Raw genomic sequence first — 18,560 nt, forward strand, 5'->3', positions numbered from 1 at the left:
AGTTTCTAAATAGGAGCCGCACTTCAAAAAATTATCTGCAGGCAGCCAACTGATTTACTAATTTCTGCAATGTGTAGTAAAGGGCCCTTTATCTTTATACTAAAGACACTACAGACCCCAAGACTTTTTCTGTATTCTCTCAAAGTCACACTTGTTTGAAGATGGGCAACCAAGAATAGGAAAGCTGATGTGAAGCCAGGGAAAGGCTGTAGGGAAAAACAAGGAGGAAGTGGAGGAGCGGTCAAGGACCTGTGGACAGTGGATATACTTGCCAATCCTGTGCTGCAATAACAAAGGGAGCAAGCTCCACAGCACAGGTTTTAATTGCAATTACCCTGCTACTAACCCCATGAAATCAAGCTGCAAGCACTAACGAGCGAGATACCTCAGCAGGCCTCAGCTGTAATTGTTTTTGGGTGTCCTCCAGCCCCCTAATGTACCACACCACAAAACATCTTGGACATCCAAGGTTATGCTCAGCACACAGATTTGCAACCAAAGATAAGAAAAAAGCTGCCGCTCTACACACAGCACTGTGCTCATATCCACCCACTGCGTGCAGAAGGCTGCTCACATCAGCTGTACTCCAGGTAAAATGTTTGCATGGGGTGGCCTTACAAAAAGCTACTTACCTCTCTGAATGCCTGCTCTGCCCTCAAGCCTATTGATCAATTTATCCCCCCACTTGGAGCACACAAAAATCAGTAAAACGATTGATGTATTTTATTTCCAGGATCAAGACAAGCAATGTGATATAGCTACCATGAAGACAACAGAGTTACTCCAGAAAACAAGAATTTATGTCCTCTGTAAAGACAACCCTTAATTAAGGGTTCCCAAAAAAAGATAACCATTCCTTAAAAATGAAGGCAAGATGATGAAAAAAAAAAGTGTAACAGATTTTTCAAAGGAAAAAAAATTCTCAAAGGGACCCTATCTTCCTATCTCTGGCAAATTCTGTTCCCTACTGAGCCCCTGAAGAATTCCATCACTCTCTCCAGAAAGCTGTTCCCAAAGGGAAGGGGTGGGGGGCAGGGAGGAAGGCAGGGGGGTGCAGTGGAATCTTTGCTCTTCAAAGGCAAGTTTTCTCTGGGGTTTTAATATGGAGCTATTCTAAGCTGAATTGCAGAACTCGAAGTCTCAATGGTGAGGAAGCATCATTTATTACTAGCTTTGTCTTTCAGTGGGTGTGTTCCTTCAAAGTAGCAGGATGTGAGTGTAGAAAGAGTAAAAGACACAGTAAAAACCAGAAATCTGCAAAATCCAAGTTGCTATATGAGACAATTAAACTGAAAATAAAGCTAGTTGATAGTATCGTCATCTAAATTGCATGTCCTGCAGCGGAATATTATTTTCCATGTTTATAAGGTCCTTTATATAAAGCTATAGGACTAAACAGGTAAAAATAATGTATGTTTATCTTATTACCTCTTAAAATATAATTTTGGCATAGCCTTGGCTCAGGAGTGGGACAACTCCCATTTTCTATTTTCACTAAGGAAAATGACAAAGTCAGAACTCCAGTATAGGAACTCCTGTGTTATTCTTGAGTCTGTGCCAGGTGTTAGGAGGCCTTCAAGAGTCATTACATGTCATTTTGTCCAAGCTATAGCAGAGATTTAATGCAAATTTACTCAACCCATTAATTTTAATGCAAACATTGAACATTTTTAAATATAAAGCACTTGAACCATGGATCTTACTTCCAAGGCATTTTCTAGTAACGGAACAGGCAAAGGAAAGACCAATAAAGTAGTAAATTCCAGTTGCAACTTCACTACAGCAAACTAACCTCCTTTTAGTGAAAAATGGGGTGTTACCAGAAGGATTCCCAGACAACCTGTACTATTTCTATATGACCTGGGAAACAGGGGTGAAGGAGCAGAGGGATGGTGTTTACCTGCAGTACTTAAATATGCTGCAGTCCCTCCCAGCCCTGGCTGCAGAAAGGCACACAGAGGGGTGTAAAATGGTACCAGCTGCCTAAACAACAAAACAGGAGGTGAAATTCAGGAAATAGTAAGTGCAAAGAAATACCCCTTGGGGGAAAAAGAAAAAAATCTTTCTTATACAGTGGTGTCTTCTAAACTGGATACCATCACTTTAGGAAAAAATTCAGTAAATACAGGCTGTTCTCCCAAGAACTTCATGTCAGCACAGCAGAGGAAGCAACTGAAGTGTCATAAATCACTAAAGAAGGTAACACAGAATACATCACCCTGCCAGCGTACAAAATTAGGATACATTCGTACATTAAATACCGTGCTTCTGCTTGCCTTATCTTGATCAGCATAACCAAAAAAGCTGCACAGAAGTGCAGCAGGAATAACTAGAATAATGAAACAGTACCCACTGGATAAAGACAAAAAAGACTGCAATTTTTCAATTTAGGAGGGAAAGCGTGTCAGCTGAAAAAATGCATGCAAGCAAGTGCCAGACTTTTTTAAAGAATATGACAAGTAAACTACTGGGAAGTGAGTTTTCACAATACAGTCCAGAGACACTGAAATCACCATCAGTGGGTTTTAAACAAAAGGAAGTTCCTTTTCCATCTAATCAAACTGCAGGACTCGCTGTTACAGGATGTTGCAGAGGCCAAAAGTACAAATGGCTTTTAAAACAAGATTACAAAAATTAATGGCAAATGTATCCATCCATCTGCACGTATTACAGAGCGTGGCCTAGATACAACCTCTGTCTCAGAGCTCCTCAATTGCCAGAGGTCAGTGGTATATGAGAACATAATTTATATACACTTTGAAGCTTTAAATACTGAACAATTATTGATTATTTACAACAACTACATAGTAGTATAAACACAGATGGCAAATACTTGTGTGAAACAGACATTGATAAGGGAGAACTCCCACTGAGCAAACACAAGAAGGCAGCCTGCTAGAACCTAAACCAAATTAGCCAGAATGCAAAAAGTGTTAGTTTTGAGCAGGGTGGGTCTTCAGCATCTGAACAATAAGAACAAATGGCTTTAAATTTTAGGGTTTTTTCATAGTAAGACTGGGTAATCCTCTAAAATGCTTACCTTTAACCCACAATTCATGGCCTAGCATCTAGTTCATACAGAAGGTCACTTCAGATGAACACAACTCCATCTGGCTTCAATTTACCACTAGATATACGGTAGGGATGGCCAAGCTGACACTCCCGAGAGGCACACGGCTCTTATCTCTCTAACACAGTCCTTGCAGAGGACAGGCCATTGACAGGGTGCCTGCAACTGCCGTACCTGGCACAGAGCAGCAACTGAGGCAAGCCTCAGCCTCTGCATCCTTGCTGGGGCAGGCAGCCTCTCTCAGCACCTGCTCCTTCTCCCTCCCCTCTACTGCAACAGGAAAGGAACACACTGCTGCAGATCAAGGTCCCCAGGGGAGCACAGGCAAGATGGAAGCAGGCAGGAGCAGCAAGTTTGTGTGGGGAATACAGATGAAAGAAAATGACTACAAAGTAGATGGAAGAGGTAAGGATCATAACTTGAGAGCTGCAGGATTTTATTTATTCAACAGCCTGGCAAAATACATAAGCCTGACTCTTACCAGTTCAAATGTTCCCTCCCCACACTTTTTTTTTTAATACGGAGTGGGTGGAATTTTTCATAAGTAAAATAAAACTGAAATGTACCACAAAGAATATTTGGCCAGATGTTTGTTACAAATAAAAAAAAAAGTAAAAATACATGAAATATTAAAAGTAAAAGCACTTTTTGGTAGTTTGTGGCTTTGAAACAGCATATTTCATTTTTCTGTGTGTCTTGGAAGAAAAGGATAACTATACCTGCTGCACTATGCCTTCTCAGTACAGAAGTGGACTCAAGATCACATGTAACTTTAAAGTAATTTTGGAGAGTAAGTATGAATCCCCTACAGGCAATTGACTTTAATTTCTTAAACATTTGCTTAAATCAGTCTTGTGGAGTGTACACATGCTTAGTATTAGCAAGCTTTGCTAGGAAAGGACTGTGCTATGAACATACGCACACTTGAATGGAAAAACAGGCAACTTGGGAGAAAAGAGGAAAGAGGCAGCAGCACAGACTTAGTAAAAGTGACCACCTGGATGACCAAAAGGGATCCAAGGCAGGAATATTTCAAACAGTTACATTACTGGCATATTTGACCACAATGATCCTTTAGGGAGCGAATGACACTAGCAGGAAGACAGACTCCTGGTAACTTCATTCAGAGATGCAATAAGCAGGACTTATACTGACAGTGCCATTGCTGGAGAAAATATTTTAACAGATTGCCAAATTTGGCAGTCACCTCTGGAGATCACATGGTCTAGCCCACTGTTGAAAGGTGGGTCACCCAGAGCAGGCTGGGTGACCACTGATCAGGTTTTGAGTATCTCCAAGGATGAAGACTCCACAACCTCTGTAGCAACCTGCTTCTTGGTTCATCACAATGGAAAAAGCATTTATTTCATTTCAATGGAATTTCTTGTATCTCAGCATACCCACGGCCTTTCCACTGAGCACTGCTGCCAAGAGTCTGGATCCCTCTTCTTCACTCCTCCTGTCAAGTACCTGTACACACTGGTATGGTCCCCTCACCCCTTCTCCTCTGCCACATAAATAGCCCCAACTCTCTCAGCATCTCCATGTATGACCTGAAAGACCAAATCCACCACTATGAATAGTGCTACTGCCTGGCTGATGCACTGTCATAGGGGGCCTAAGGCACACACAAATAAGGTTAAGCCAAACAGAGGTACAATTCAGCCAGCATCTATTTCACTGGGCATCATCCAGTGTGCCAGCTGAAAAGGAGTCAGTTTAAGAAGCCCTTATCAACTGGCCCCAGTCTCCTTTCTCACAGCAGTAAGGCTGCATGCCAGCTGCCTGAACAACAATGCGGCAACCACTGAAACTGGAAAGGCCCAATGCCTTCAGCAGAGAACAGACCACACACTGTTCGAATACAGCAGAAGCTGTTGAGGGATCCTGGCACCCATGGCAAGGTTTAGCCGCTTGAACAGATGCTTGCACAAGACAGAGAACAGCAACAAGAGAGATATGTTATTAACTATTGATAAACTACTTTGGAAACCTTACACATGTTGCATCCCTGGACTTTTTCACAGTCCAGAGAACTTAAACATATGAGGATTGCTGCCTCAAAGCTGGGACAAGTTTTTAATCTATAGCAATTTAAATTCCACATTATCACAATGGTCACGTAAACTACTATTGAAACATTTTTGTTTCATTTGACTAGTAATGTCAAGACTGTTATAAACTATATAACTGCAGCCGTCTGACGTGCTCAAGCAGGAAGATAACAGACCCTGGCATACCAGAAGGGCAGCAAACCACAGCAAGACTATGCCCAGCAGAGAATCCTATAGCCTCTGCCAACTCACCGAGAATTTCAAGCTATCAACGGAACAAATTGATGTGAATTGATAATACAAGCTCTTCCTGGAAATGGATTTAAAATATCTTCATACAAAACGACAAATCAAACAAAACAAACAAAACCCAGGAAAAATAAACCAAACCAAACAAACACATATAAGGCCCTAATGTCTTCAGCATTTAGTACAGTTTTTAACTTGACAGTCAATGCAACAATTTCTCCACCCTGCTAGGAGGAAAAAAACCCCAAAATACCAACAACTCCCTCACTGCATTCATCTTTGTATAATTTTCAACATCATGTTTGTTTTTGCTGAAACAAAGCAAGGCAGTCTCAGGCTCTGCTCTCACCGCAGCACATTAAGATGACACAGCATCATCTCCTCAAAGGTGTACATAATTTCTACAATGCAGAATGCCTTCATGATCAAACTATGTGCTCTAAGCTGGTCTGAGCCTAAATTAATCCACAAAATTAATCCTTGGTTATTAAATAACCTTTTTCTTTAGGCCCCATTAGTTACCCTACAAGTATGGACTTCATCTCTTTGTTAGAGCACTATGCACACAACATATTGATAACCACCCTACCTCCACACACAACCTCTGCCCAGACGTGCAGGCACGCACATTTCTACCCGATTCCTATTTATAACATCATGTGCTAACAAAAATACTCTCAAGCAGTTTTAAGTTAAATACCAAAGAACAAGAAAGTCTTCAAGTGTAAGCAGCTGTTACGTGCATAAAAGCATTGCTCTATTTTTGACAGACACTGCCCTGGAACAGCGAGTGGATTTTGACCTGAAGCTTACGACTGCCACTTACCAGCTAATTCTGGCACAAGCCTGCACTGGAAATACGCCTGACCACCCATCTTAACCAACAGCCTTCAGAACCTCAAAGGAGTTTGCAAGGATTTCATCAGCACCAAATGACTTTCCCAAAAGGCTTTAAAGACTAGCATTAGTCCTCCTTCTGAAGGGTCTAAGTAAGTCACAAATGCAGAAGACAAAAAGGGTATCATAAATAATGATTATTTCACTCAGTAATAACTGCAAAGTCAAATAACTCTACTGTTCTATTCACCAAAAATATAGCTTTCAAAATACTGTTTTCTTAGTGGAGTGTAAAAAACATGCCAATGAATAAAGAACTTGAATTGATATAATCTGAGTATGCTGATTTCCAAAAAACACTTGTACAGTCCTTGCATTGTTTGCAGTCACTCCCCCACTGAAAAGTAACAAAATACATCGGCACAAGAGCCAGGGAACCCCGCGAGTGTCCTACTGAGGAATTCACTAACCAACCCACTCACAACAGTCCCAAAATTAATTTTTACACTGAAAAAAGTGCTGTCTTTGTACAAGAGCTTTCTAAGGAGTCTAAAGAGAAATTATTTAGTCTCCAGATAGGCAAGAAGAAATTTTTGCTTTACATAGAGTATCCGTTTCCCTTTTATAACAAGTTTCCTTTCTGCTGCAGGAGAAAGCTTTCATTTAAACTCCAAGTACACTATGTACATACCTAGAGATACAAACATATATACTAGCACCCAGTACAGAACACAGAAGCAACTAGAAAGACAGCATCCTGCAAAATTCCAATAGCAACCTAGCCTGTTCAAGCCAAGAGCCATCAGATATTAATCAAGACAGGCTATCCAACTGAATTACAAATCTAATGAACACAGTAAATACCACAGAAGAGAATAATATGCTGCCAATTTATTTTTTCAGGAAATACCAAGCAGCCTATTCAGAAATTAGGCACCATTTAGAAAAAAGGAAAACATCTCTCAACCAACCAGTCAAGGTTACTGATACAACAAACCCAGGGATCTGAGAACTGCCGTTCAGACAGTCCTATGACTTGGCAGGACATCACTTGCAAAGAATTTCAGTCCAAGAGGCCACAGGGAAGGGAAGACAGCTCTTCCTCTCAAGCTGTACAACTATGAGAAGCATCCTACTTGATTCTTAGTACTAAATGAGCCCATTCTGTGCAGAAGAGACAGCACAGAACATCAAAGTAGCAACACGGTCAAGAAATCATTGATATCACTGACAGGAAAAAATTAATTATCCACAGGGCACAAAATCACTGATGAGCACAAACTACAATGCTACAGGTTCCTTATCTCCAGAACAGTAACAACTAAAAAAATGTCAACTCTAGTTACAGTCAAAAATGGCTTGGAAAAGCAAGAAGAACAAGCACTGGAGCTAACACAAGGGGATGGGGCTGAGCAGGAACCTTCCTTACTAGCAGCAAACAGAAGCAAGCTGCAGCACACAGTTTATGGCAGATGACACCAATCCAGCTCTCTCTTGAAAGAGAGGTCAAGAACATCTTTGATGCTAATAAAACTCTAGAAAAAGGATAGGAGCAGCCAATAAAGCTTAAGAGCAGGTTGATTTTGAAGCTGGGAGCATGGGGGAAATCAATTTTCATTTGGGAAAATACATGTTTCCTCTGTACATGCTATATGGGATCACCTAGTGGGTAGACGAGCCAAGTTTCTGTATGAAATTGTTGTAAGAAAGATTCTTTGAGGACAGAAGTATGTGTTTCTGATGGCAAGAACCAAATCTCACTCTGATACAAAAGAGCAAAAAGAGAAAAGTTAAGAAACAAAAAAAATACATAGCTAGCAAAGATTTCTTAAACTATATTTGAATCTTCAAGGGCAAATTTTGGGAGAATCAGACTCAAGTGCTAAACTAAGGCTGTAGTTTGGCAAACACTTTAAACTGGCATAAATTTGCATTGCTGCTGAAAGAAAGTCTCACCATCTGCCAGTCCTCTGTGCCAGCACAAACATCCGAACACTGAACCAGGAGCACTTCTTTTGCCAGTTTATTTTTCAGATGGATCAGTTCCCCAAACCAGTTCACAGGATGGCCATGTAAATACTTGTGCTGGCAAAGAAGAGTGACTACTCCAGCGCTGCGAGCCCAAAATGTTCATTGAACTACAGCCTAACACACAGGGGTGTGGAGAAGTTCTAGCAGTCACAGGTGGTGCTCCCCACCCTTGGACACACTATATTCATACCACACTTTGAAGTTGCGATCACCACACAGCTGCCCTCAGAAACCAGCATATCTCTGTAATTTTCTCTAACAGAAGAACCTGTCAGAATCACAGCAATGCTAAAGTTGGCTGTAAACAAGAGTATTTTCTGGATGTTGCTGAGCTTTTCCATCAAAAGATCTTTTGCAGGAGAAAACCCAGTCAACTCTTCTGATCACCTCCTTCACCTGGGACCCAAAAGGCTTGTACATAAGGAACAAAAAATGAAAACTATAGTTGTCACATGTCAGGGCTCTACTCCCAACAGGGATTTAAGAACTGCATGTAGGCTGTTGTGTATCCATGGATCATCACACAGTCCTTTGCAGACAGCACACTCATCTACAAGAAAACAACATCATCAACAGAAGCGCTGCTGTCAGGGAAACAACCAACAGATAAGGATGAGCATTGGTCATGTTCTGTATCAAGGTCAAGCAACACAAGTGAGTACTGGGAGACTGAGACAGACCTATCCACACTTTTCCCACAACCCAGTGGCAAATTCAAGGCCATACATGAGGTCATTCACTAGGAAGCAATTAGATGAATAAGTTTTCTACCAAGAAATAATTTTGAGGTGTGATAGTGAAATGATCTCCAGAATGATACAGGAGGATCAGTATAATTTCCATTGCCACAAGCAAATTGAAGGAAAGCCTCCACTTTACAGACATTCCTAAGCCCAGATCTCCAGTCACAGATCTTCCACCAGAGCAGGACTTACCTGAGCTGCACACCTGCCCCTGTGATTTCTTTCCTTTCTTCTACCACAGTTTTGGCATCATCATCACTTTCCAGTACCTGCTTGGTTGCCAAGTCCTTATTCACCCTTATTTTTCACTGTCTTCTTATTGCCACACATGCTTACAGTTATATTTTGTAGAATAAGATACAGTGGAAAGAACACTCATAAATCTTACTTTTCCTTGGTAACATTAATCCAACATGTTTGTAGAAAAGCTGCAACATAAATAAGTAGCAAGAGCAGAGAGCCTCTTCTGTCCAGTTTATAAAAAAGCTAACAGCAGGGTACAAGAAATTCACTCACTCTTAGAGAATTATTTTCTAAAGGAGCATTACTAACTTTGAAAGAATCTAATTTAATAGGGCACAGTTAGACTAGTCTTAAGCTAGGGTCCTCTAGGTCTTCAAAAACTCCAGGATCTCCAGAGTAAGAGATAAGCAATTGACAGAAAAAGCAGAAAAGCAAGTTTGCACGATATGTAACAAATAAAGAATTTTTTTAAGCTACAGGTGGCTGAGAAGCAATGGGTGTCACTAGCATATTAGCAGAGAGAGGAGAGCATTAAAATGCAGCAAATTGAACAGGACTGGTCTCCTAACAGGTTTCTAGAAGTAGGAATGAAGGAAAAACTAAAGGGATGCAAGTGGGCCTGTCAAACTGTCTATTTTAATGTCCTTCCAACAAAAGGCAGAGGGTAGGGTTTAGGAGACGGCTGGCACTGGGTGTAATGGTGAGCAGAAAGAGGAATAGCTGATGGATCAGATGTCTGGTTATATGGTGATTATTAGGAACACAGTCCACAACTGGGAAGTCACAGCATTACTCCAGGACCAGTAAATGATGTAAGCTTCAGATGAGAGAGTCCACAAAACAGGAAAGAGAAAGCTAGCAAAAAAAAAAATCATAAACCTGACACCACCCCTAACCCCTTCTTCATGCTCCATATGGGGAAGGAAGAAAAACCATCTCAGCTGGGGTGTGATTCAGGACAATTTCTTTTCCTGATTTTGATGACCAGGCTTTTACCTTCACTAGTCACATAAGAACAGGACAGGCAAAACCCAGAAATACATGCATGTACAAATGTGGCAACTGATAAGACAAAAGAAAAAAAAGGGGATTTATGAAAAGATGAAAGAAGTAAAAACTATAAAGTAGCAGGAAGTAGGAGAAAGACACTAGAGCTCAAATATGCACGTATGTGCCACTGTCTGCTAGAGAAAAGAAGGAAGCAGAGTCTGGAAAGAAAGAGAACAAAAGCAAGGAATGCAGTAAGTCAGGACTTCCAAGATGAGTAAATAGTTAGCCACTCTCTTATACTTGTTGCTGTCTCCACACACCTCAAAGGTGCCTGGCTAGTTTATAACTAGAGCTATATAGCTGTTTTTCAGGCTGGAGAGTAATTTGCTGACACTCAGGACTAGGCAGAACCACATCAGTATAAGCAGATCAGTTCTAGGTGGCCCAGGTAACCTAGAGAAAACACCTATCAGAGACTTTAAAACATAAAATCTCAGGTCACAATCAACATTTTACCTTATTTCATGTTCTCTGCTTTAGTGGACTGGCCCTGGTGAATGTAAATGTTTGAATTAGATCCTATTAACATAACAGCTTTTTCCCTGACAGGCAGATTTACAAGCCAAGAGATTCAGGATATATATACACACCTCAGACCCATTTCCTCTTTCTTTTTCATACACTGCTTCCATACAGCTGAAGTGCACTTCAACAGACACTTGCCACAGAAGTGACGGCAAGTTCAATGCCAACACCACCAATGGGTTACAAGTTATATGATTACAATACAAGTTATTTGAAGCGATACTCTGGGTATCATCTGCTTCTGTTTATTCAACTCTGAAGTAAATATTGAGAGTGAATAACAGTTTTCATTCTGCTTTTGCTGGCATTTTAGAGAACTGAGCTCTCCTGCACACTAAAAGCACTGTCTTTTGCAGGGAAATAAGCAAGGGAAAGCAAGAAGACAAAGTAATGCATTTCTGTGCCACCAAGACTAAAGTACTGTGCTCTTACTGATCTGATCCCTACACCTGTTCTGACTCCCCAAAGAGAGGGATTTCAAAAACCAAGCAGGAACATAAAATACAGTGGTCCAGAAATTACAGGCGTGCTTGAGGATTACAATTCCAAAAGCCTTGGCACCTATTTTTTACAGAAGCATACCACTGGCACAGAAAAACAGAAGCAGTATTCCTTTTTGCTACATAAAACTGAAATCCAGCAAAACCACTGATATTTTTAGAGTGCAAGTTTGAAGCCTTGAGGAGCTTTAAGACTGCCTGAAAGATAAGTTGGCTTAGAAAAGTCATGCAGGAATCTAAGAGGACTCTACATCATGTTCCCATTGAAATGTTTGAGCACAGTACTGGTTCAACCGAAGAAATGCAAAGACAGCACTGCAAAGAAAAAAAAAAATTCCCACCCTCTTTTCTTTATCACAGGAGTTTCCCGTGCCCTGAACAAATCCAGGGCTGTTTTTTGCTGTCCAGTTTCTCCCTTCCTCCCTCCCTCCCGCAGCTTCCTACCAGCTGAGATCCTGCAGCTGCAGCAACAACAGTCCATCTGTGACAGTGCAACCACCTCGGCAGGATGACTCCTACCATTTCACTGGCTTCCTTATGCTTTAACAGAGGTAGCAAAGTCTGAAGGGGCTTCACCCCTCTTTTTTTTTTTATTAAGCTGAAAAGCTACTGATGAATATTCATTACTAGTTCTCTACTAAGAGCATGAATTTTATTTAAAGGACTAGAAAGGAATCGCAAATTAGGCTAATACAATGGGAGATTTTGACTCAGTTCTCGGGTCTCAAAATAGAGCTAAAGAGTAAGATTTTTGTGGAAAAGTGACTTAATGAGAGTAAAACAAAAACTCTGCCCAAAGCCGCCCTGCTCCATGGCTGTGATACCACTGCCTGCCACAACACCCATTTGCCAGAGTGCCTCACTGTAACTCACGGGTTTATTGTGCCACCGGGGCACTCACTCACTGATGCGGGTCTCCTGACCACATTTTTAAGTCCTGCACCTGGCAGGCCACATCCTGAGCCAAGGTTTACCGAAACCTGGCACATTCATGCCTACAAACGCTGTGCACAAGTGGTTCCACCCTCTTCAGCCAGCGCCGCTGCCGGGACACCTCGCAGCCAGCCCCCTGCTTCCCGAGGCTGGTCAGAGCTGTCTGACCAGTGTTTTTCGGGAGACCACGAAGAACTCCGATTTCAATACTCATCACCTAGTGGATAAGCTCCCAGGTCAAGGAGTTTTTAACAAAACGCAGGCATATAAATAAGATCACCTTTTTTACCTGCAATCAAACCCTTTTGCACCTTCCCTCGGTAGAGAGCGATCTCCAGGCTGCCCGCGGGACAGCAACCCGCCCGTCGAGGCTGCGGCCCAGGCCCGCGTGGGTCACAGAACTGTGAGAGCTGGAAATCCCTGGAGATCATCCAGTGCAACCCTCCTGCCCAGGCAGGGTCACCTCGAGCAGATGACACAGGAAGGCGTCCAGGTAGGTTTTGAATGCTTCCAGATAGAGACTCCACGACTTCCCTGGGCAGCCTGTTCCAGTGCTCTGCCACCCTCAACGTAAAGAAGCTCTTCCTCTTGTTGAGGTGAAACTTCTTGTGCTTTAGTTCATGGTAACTGCTACTTGTCCTGTCACTGGGCAACACTGAAGTATCTGGCACCGTCTTTTTGACATCAATTTCTGAGATATTTACATACATTAATTACATCCCTTCTATCCTCTTTTCACTAGACTAAAAGGGCTCAGCTCCCGCACTCTCTCTTCATGACAGAGATGCTCGAAACCCCTAATCATCTTTGTGACCCTCTAGAGAAAGACAGGAGCTTCTTTCTCATACTGAGGAGCCCAGAACTGGACACGACTCGCAAGTATGAGCCGGCTCCCGGGAGCGGAGCGGCAGCGGGCGCACACGCACAGCGCAGCCCCACACAGGCAGCCGCACGGACAGACAGACAGCCGGACGGACGTGCGCACACGCACGCAGCCCCGCAGACAGCCGCACACGTGCGCGCACACACGCCCGCACCCGGGGAAGCGCCGGCTCCACGGCCCCGCTCCCGCCCCCCCTCTACAACCCCCCCGGCAGCAGGAGCAGGGGGAGGCCGGGCACCGGGGGTCCCAGCTCCCTCCCTCACTCACTCACTTTCGTCCTGCCGTTGATTTTGTAGTTGCCCAGCTTTCCATTACAGTGTCGGATGAGATCGTCCATGCTGTTCATGAGGAGCCGAATGGTCTGGCAGCCCGGCTCCTTGCCCTCCACCCAGGTGATCTTGTCGCCGCGAATGTCCTTGGAGGAGTCGCTCTTCTGGCTGACGAGCTGCCCGTCGGTGAAGCGGCCGGTGTGGTGGAGGGCCCGCACTTCCTCGGCCACCAGCCCGCCCAGCTCCTTGCCGAGGAAGTCGTCCACCACGCAGATGCCGTGCTTGTTCATGCAGGGCACGATGTACTCCAGCGCCAGCCGCTGCGGCACCAGCGACTTGGTCTGCCCATTGGGGCGCAGCGCGGCCCCACCGGGACCCGCCTGCACGCCGCCCGGGTACAGGTTCGACTTGTCCCGGTACAGTAGCACTGCCTCCCCGGAGGGCGACGGGGACTGGGCCGCGGCCGAAGCCTCCGTCTCACCGCCGGCAGCTGCAGCAGCGGCGGCGACGTGATTGTTGGTCAGCGGAGCGGCCTCGGCGGGGGCCTCCGGGGACGGCGGCGCTGCGCCCTTCCCGACCCCTGCCCGGCTGCCGCTGCCTGCCGAGGCCCCGCCGTGGGCGCGGGGCGGCAGGGGGTGCCCGCCGTGGGGCTCGGTAGCGCCCTCTGCCGCGCCGCCCGCTGCAGCGCCGCCGCCGCGGCAAATCAGCTTGTGCTTCTTCCAGTCCTGGCGCTGGTGCTCTTTGCTGCAGTAGAAGGAGCTGCGGCAGCGCCCGCACCGCAGCAGGTTCTCCATCTTCCCGCACAACTCGCAGTATTGCCGGTCTCGCTCGCTGCTGCTGCTGCTGCCGCCGCTGCTGCCGCTGCCGGTCTCGCCCTGGCCGCCCTGACCGGCGCCTCCACCGCTGTCATTCGCCATGGTGCTGGTGGTGCCGCCGCAGCCCCGCTCCGTCGGGTCGTATTATGTAAGGAGGCGGGCGGGAGCGGCGCTAACGCGGGCCCCCGCCCGGCCGCGCGGGGAAGGAGCGCTTACTGCATTATGGCCGCCCGGCTCCGGCTCCGCCGCGGCCCCCTCCGCCTCCGCCGGCCCGCGGCCTCCTCCAGCGCGCGGAGGCCCGCGCCGCCCTCCCTGCGCCGCTAACGTTGCTTAGCGCCGCCTCATCGCCGCCCCACCGGCGGCGGAACGGCCGAGGGGGAGCGGAGCGGCGCGGTACGGAGCTGCCTTCCGCTCCCCGCCGGCCTCTCTGCCCGGTGCAGCACAGGCCGGCGCCGCCGCCGCCTCTACCCACCGCGCCTCCGCCGCTCTGCCGGGGCGAGGAGGAGGAGGCGCCACTCCAGAGGCCCGCTGTGCACGTACGCCACTTCCAGCCCGCCAGCGCCGCCGGCGCGTCAGGCGGGCGTGGCCGGGCGGGCGGGGCCGGCTCGGAGCCGGCCGCGTCCTCCGCGCCGCTGCGTGAGGGGTTCGGAGGCGCCGGTACAGTCGTGGGCGCACGGACAGGCCGCGGTTCGGAGCGGGGCGGCCGCAGTGCTCTTGTGGGAATGGCGCTCTTCCCTCCCTATGACGAGTGCGGCCTTCCCGGCACGGAGAGTGGGGAAATTGCTGCGTGGTGTCACTGCTCTGGGCTGCCGCGGCCGCCCCGTCGTCGCTGGGCAAGTCGCTAGTTTGAGGGAGTCCGTGAGCCCAGTAGCGAGCTGCCCGGCTGCCCCTGTGGGTGTGGGCTGCCGCAGGTGAGGCGGGGGCACCGAGGAGCGGCGGGTGACGTGGAAGCTGGGCACTGTGGCTTGAATGACAGGCAGGGTGGCGGCGGCGGCGGCACCTGGCTACAGTGGAGAGCCAGTTTTTTTCACTCCCGTAGGCCCCAAAATACTCCCGCCGGATAGCTGGTGGAGCGGGAGAGACATGTGCTGTCTCCTTCATAAATAACACGTGGCTTGTGTCCCGCCTAACGGAGTGGTAGTGAAGGCCGGAGCTAGGCTGATTAAGAAATTAAAAAGCAAAAAGCAGGAAAAAGGAGCCAGTTGATGTAGCTGCCAAAACAAGGCGAGGCCAGGAGTTGGGGCCTGTGCTGTGATGAACGGATGAACATGGCAAAGTCCCTGACAGGCAAAAGGAAGCTCGTTTGGCAGAGCAGTGCTTATAGAGGGACAAAGGTCTCAGCTCAGTCACATCCGTTGCCAAAAGCCACATGGGCATCTGGACTCCTCAGAGGTGATGTTTAAGCTTCCAGTGATCCAATTAACCGTGCCTTTGCTTGCTTGTGGTTTAGTTTAGGAAAGTGGAGTTTCCTGCAGTACAGCCCAACACGGTAGTCAGTGCTTCAGAGCTGTGTGGTGGGGCAGAGCAATTATTTCTCCTGGGCTGGATCTTCTCCTATCCATGTTCTCAGAGAACCATTTGGTGAACAGACAGCAAATAGCTGCTCCGTGGGCTGGGCTCGTGGTACTCGATTCATGCCATTGGTCTGCACTGCCTGTAAATTAAGCAAATCCATTCTAAAGCACAAGAAGTGTAAAATACATGACCCAATATACAGATTTTGAGGTAGATAGGTGAAATGAACCCAGAGACTGCCACAGGACTTCACATGACATTGGATAAGTGATTTGTTCCTCTGCCACTGTAGAAGAGGAATACTAATGCTCTTGCTTCTCACAGGCTTTTGTGAGGTTTAACACTGCAATATACTTGTATTACAGTGATATGACTTTATGTATGCAATTAATAAAAAAATGGTTTAGTTCTTATCTCTCCTATAGAGCTGGATTTGGGATTGATTGGCATAGTAATAGGACTTGGAGAAGTGTTAGGCACTGAATGTACTATATGAAGCATGCAGGAGAAACAAAGTGTACCAAGGCTACAAGTGCCTTGTGGTACATACATGAAAAATGAGAAGGAAAACCAGGGTGAATTATTAGAAAGGCAAAAGGAGTGCTGAGAGGACAAGGTCATGAAAGCCCAGTGGATAAAATTTCAAGGTGAATATGACTAGTGAGCTCCAAGGGAGAATTAAAAACAACAGCAACCACCAAAGGAAAAAAAAGGTAGCAAATGAACTGGAAAAGATGGGAAAAAAACCCCAAAATATCTGATTAGTAATTTCTTTTTGATAAGAACAGAGGGAAGTGGATTAAAACCAAGTTTTAAATCCCGTGCATGAAGTGGACAGATTCTTAATGTATGTGTAATGAGAGTTTTTCCTTCAACTGTAGGTATAGGAGGTATGTCAAAAATGCTAGGTTTAGGCATTCCTCTAGCTGCTTTAAGATGAGATGAATTCAGCTGATTTCCTTGGACTTGCAGCATTGTTAAACTGGGCTAAATGAGAAGAGTGTCAAGGCTGTTATTTTCAAAAACTTGAGAAATGCAAATAATGGTATCCTGCCAGCTAGAAACAGAAGAGTTAAAGATCTTTTGCATTTGTTGTGTGCTCCTTCAGCAAACACAATGGAGATGAAAGTCACAGACAGTCATCCAACCATGAAACAACTAGGAAAAGACCGAGGCACAAATATGGTGCCTGGCTGAAATCTAATGATAGTTATTAATTTACTGGCTAATTTGGCTTCAAAAGTCTTCTGTTCTTTCCCTTTCTTTTCCTCATGTCTTTTGGGATGCAATCAAAGGTCTTAGTTTTCACATTTGCTAATGTGCTAAGCTACTTCAGGTTGTCTTGACATCATACTGTTTCACAGCATGGTCAACAGAAATACCAGCTTCAACAAAATCCATCTTTGGGTGTATGAAGCATTTGCCTTATTATTGCAGCACTATACCAGTGACACAAAACTTAATGAAGATTGTTTTACAGTGACAAAGCTGTGTTGAGGAGCAGTGTTGGTAAGGAAACTCAGGAGGACAGTGAGTGTTTATATGACAATAGCAGTGTCTGCAACATGCTAGAAATGTTTTCCAAGCATAGAAGACTCTATTCATTGCCAAAGAGCTTGTGCCTTAAAAGACAGTGTAAGGACAAAGCACAACAAAAAGCAACATATGGTATACTAAGTAAAATGATCCATATGATGGTTGCCAGAACAGAGGAGGAAGGGACTTCCTTCTCTTTTTTTTTTTCAGCTGGTTGCTCTTCACTTGGTCCCTAAGTGGCCTTTCTAAGATAGCTAATTTCTTGTCTGTGTCAGTGAATGTTGGAAAAGAGCTTTACTGGTGACTAGGTAATGATGAGACATACTGCTTTGCAGAGAATGCAATGAAGTCTTTAAAATTAAATACCAGTCATGATGAGGATATTATGGGATAAACTTAGTGCAAGGTCATAGTTTTTTATCACCACTTAGATATGGATCTGATATGTTTATTAGAAAGGGATAAAAAAAAGGCTGGTCAATGAATAACTTTTCTGTTTTTATTAAGTAGTAATAATAGCTGCATTTATACCATGCTTTAGATAGCTTGCGTACTGCAGCGCTGAGATTACATAAGGAACCAAAAAAGAATCTTTGAAGCCTGGGGAGAAGGGGAATGCAGAGTAACAAGATATATAGAAGGTTACAAAGCCAGCTCAGAAATAAAGTTTAAATGAGAAACTATCTCATGCTGAGATAGTTTCGCTGTGAATGGGAAAAAAGTGCTTGGACTCCAGGCTAAGCTTTTCATTGCTGCCAGAAGGCTTCTTGGAAGCTGTGTGTGCTCCTGAGGTGGGTGGTAGCATTCAGGCATCAGTGAGACAGATGCGTGTCTACAACAGCATTATAATTAAAAGTCAGAACTTGGGGGCTTGTAACATTTGTTCTCCTCCACCCAGACCACTCCGCCATGTTCTTCAGCCTGACTGCTGCTGTTCCACTTAAACCATTATTCACTGGTCTCAACAGTGCCATTTTTCAAGCTTGCTTTTCATACTAGCAAGTGAACTGTAACAGGTTTGCAGATTTTCTGAATTAAAGGACAGAACTGTTTGTCTGAGTTGGATTCTCTGTTAAGCTCACTTCCTTTCTAATCAGGACAAAGTGTACAGAGTACATCCACAAGGCTATGCAAGTGCTCCTTTGTTGAGTGCACTCTCTTTTCCTGAGGTACTCAAAGGGTTAGCATGGTTTATTAATCTCCCAGATACCTCCCCTGGCCCCTGTTTCTGGAAAGCAAGGAAAGGATCACCCAGTAGATGTGGTCTGAAAGATGTGGGATTATTGGCTGGCAGAACCAGTGCCAGC

At 45.3% G+C, this 18,560-nt stretch overlaps 2 protein-coding genes across 2 annotated transcripts in view; one reads left to right on the forward strand and one right to left on the reverse strand.

Annotated features, from left to right (window-relative positions):
- Nucleotides 1-14,451, reverse strand: part of EGLN1 (egl-9 family hypoxia inducible factor 1) — a 34,089-nt gene extending 19,638 nt beyond the window's left edge. Inside the window, exon 1 of the mRNA XM_059841600.1 lies at nt 13,390-14,451. Coding sequence (XP_059697583.1) covers nt 13,390-14,304 — 915 coding nt within the window. The 5' untranslated portion in view covers nt 14,305-14,451. The remainder of the gene's footprint in view (nt 1-13,389) is intronic.
- Nucleotides 14,452-14,972: 521 nt separating this feature from the next.
- Nucleotides 14,973-18,560, forward strand: part of TSNAX (translin associated factor X) — a 54,295-nt gene continuing 50,707 nt past the window's right edge. Inside the window, exon 1 of the mRNA XM_059841602.1 lies at nt 14,973-15,113. The gene's annotated coding sequence lies outside the window, so the exon portion shown is untranslated. The remainder of the gene's footprint in view (nt 15,114-18,560) is intronic.

This window comes from Haemorhous mexicanus, chromosome 3 (assembly GCF_027477595.1).
Source record: "Haemorhous mexicanus isolate bHaeMex1 chromosome 3, bHaeMex1.pri, whole genome shotgun sequence".
NCBI lineage: Eukaryota > Metazoa > Chordata > Aves > Passeriformes > Fringillidae > Haemorhous > Haemorhous mexicanus.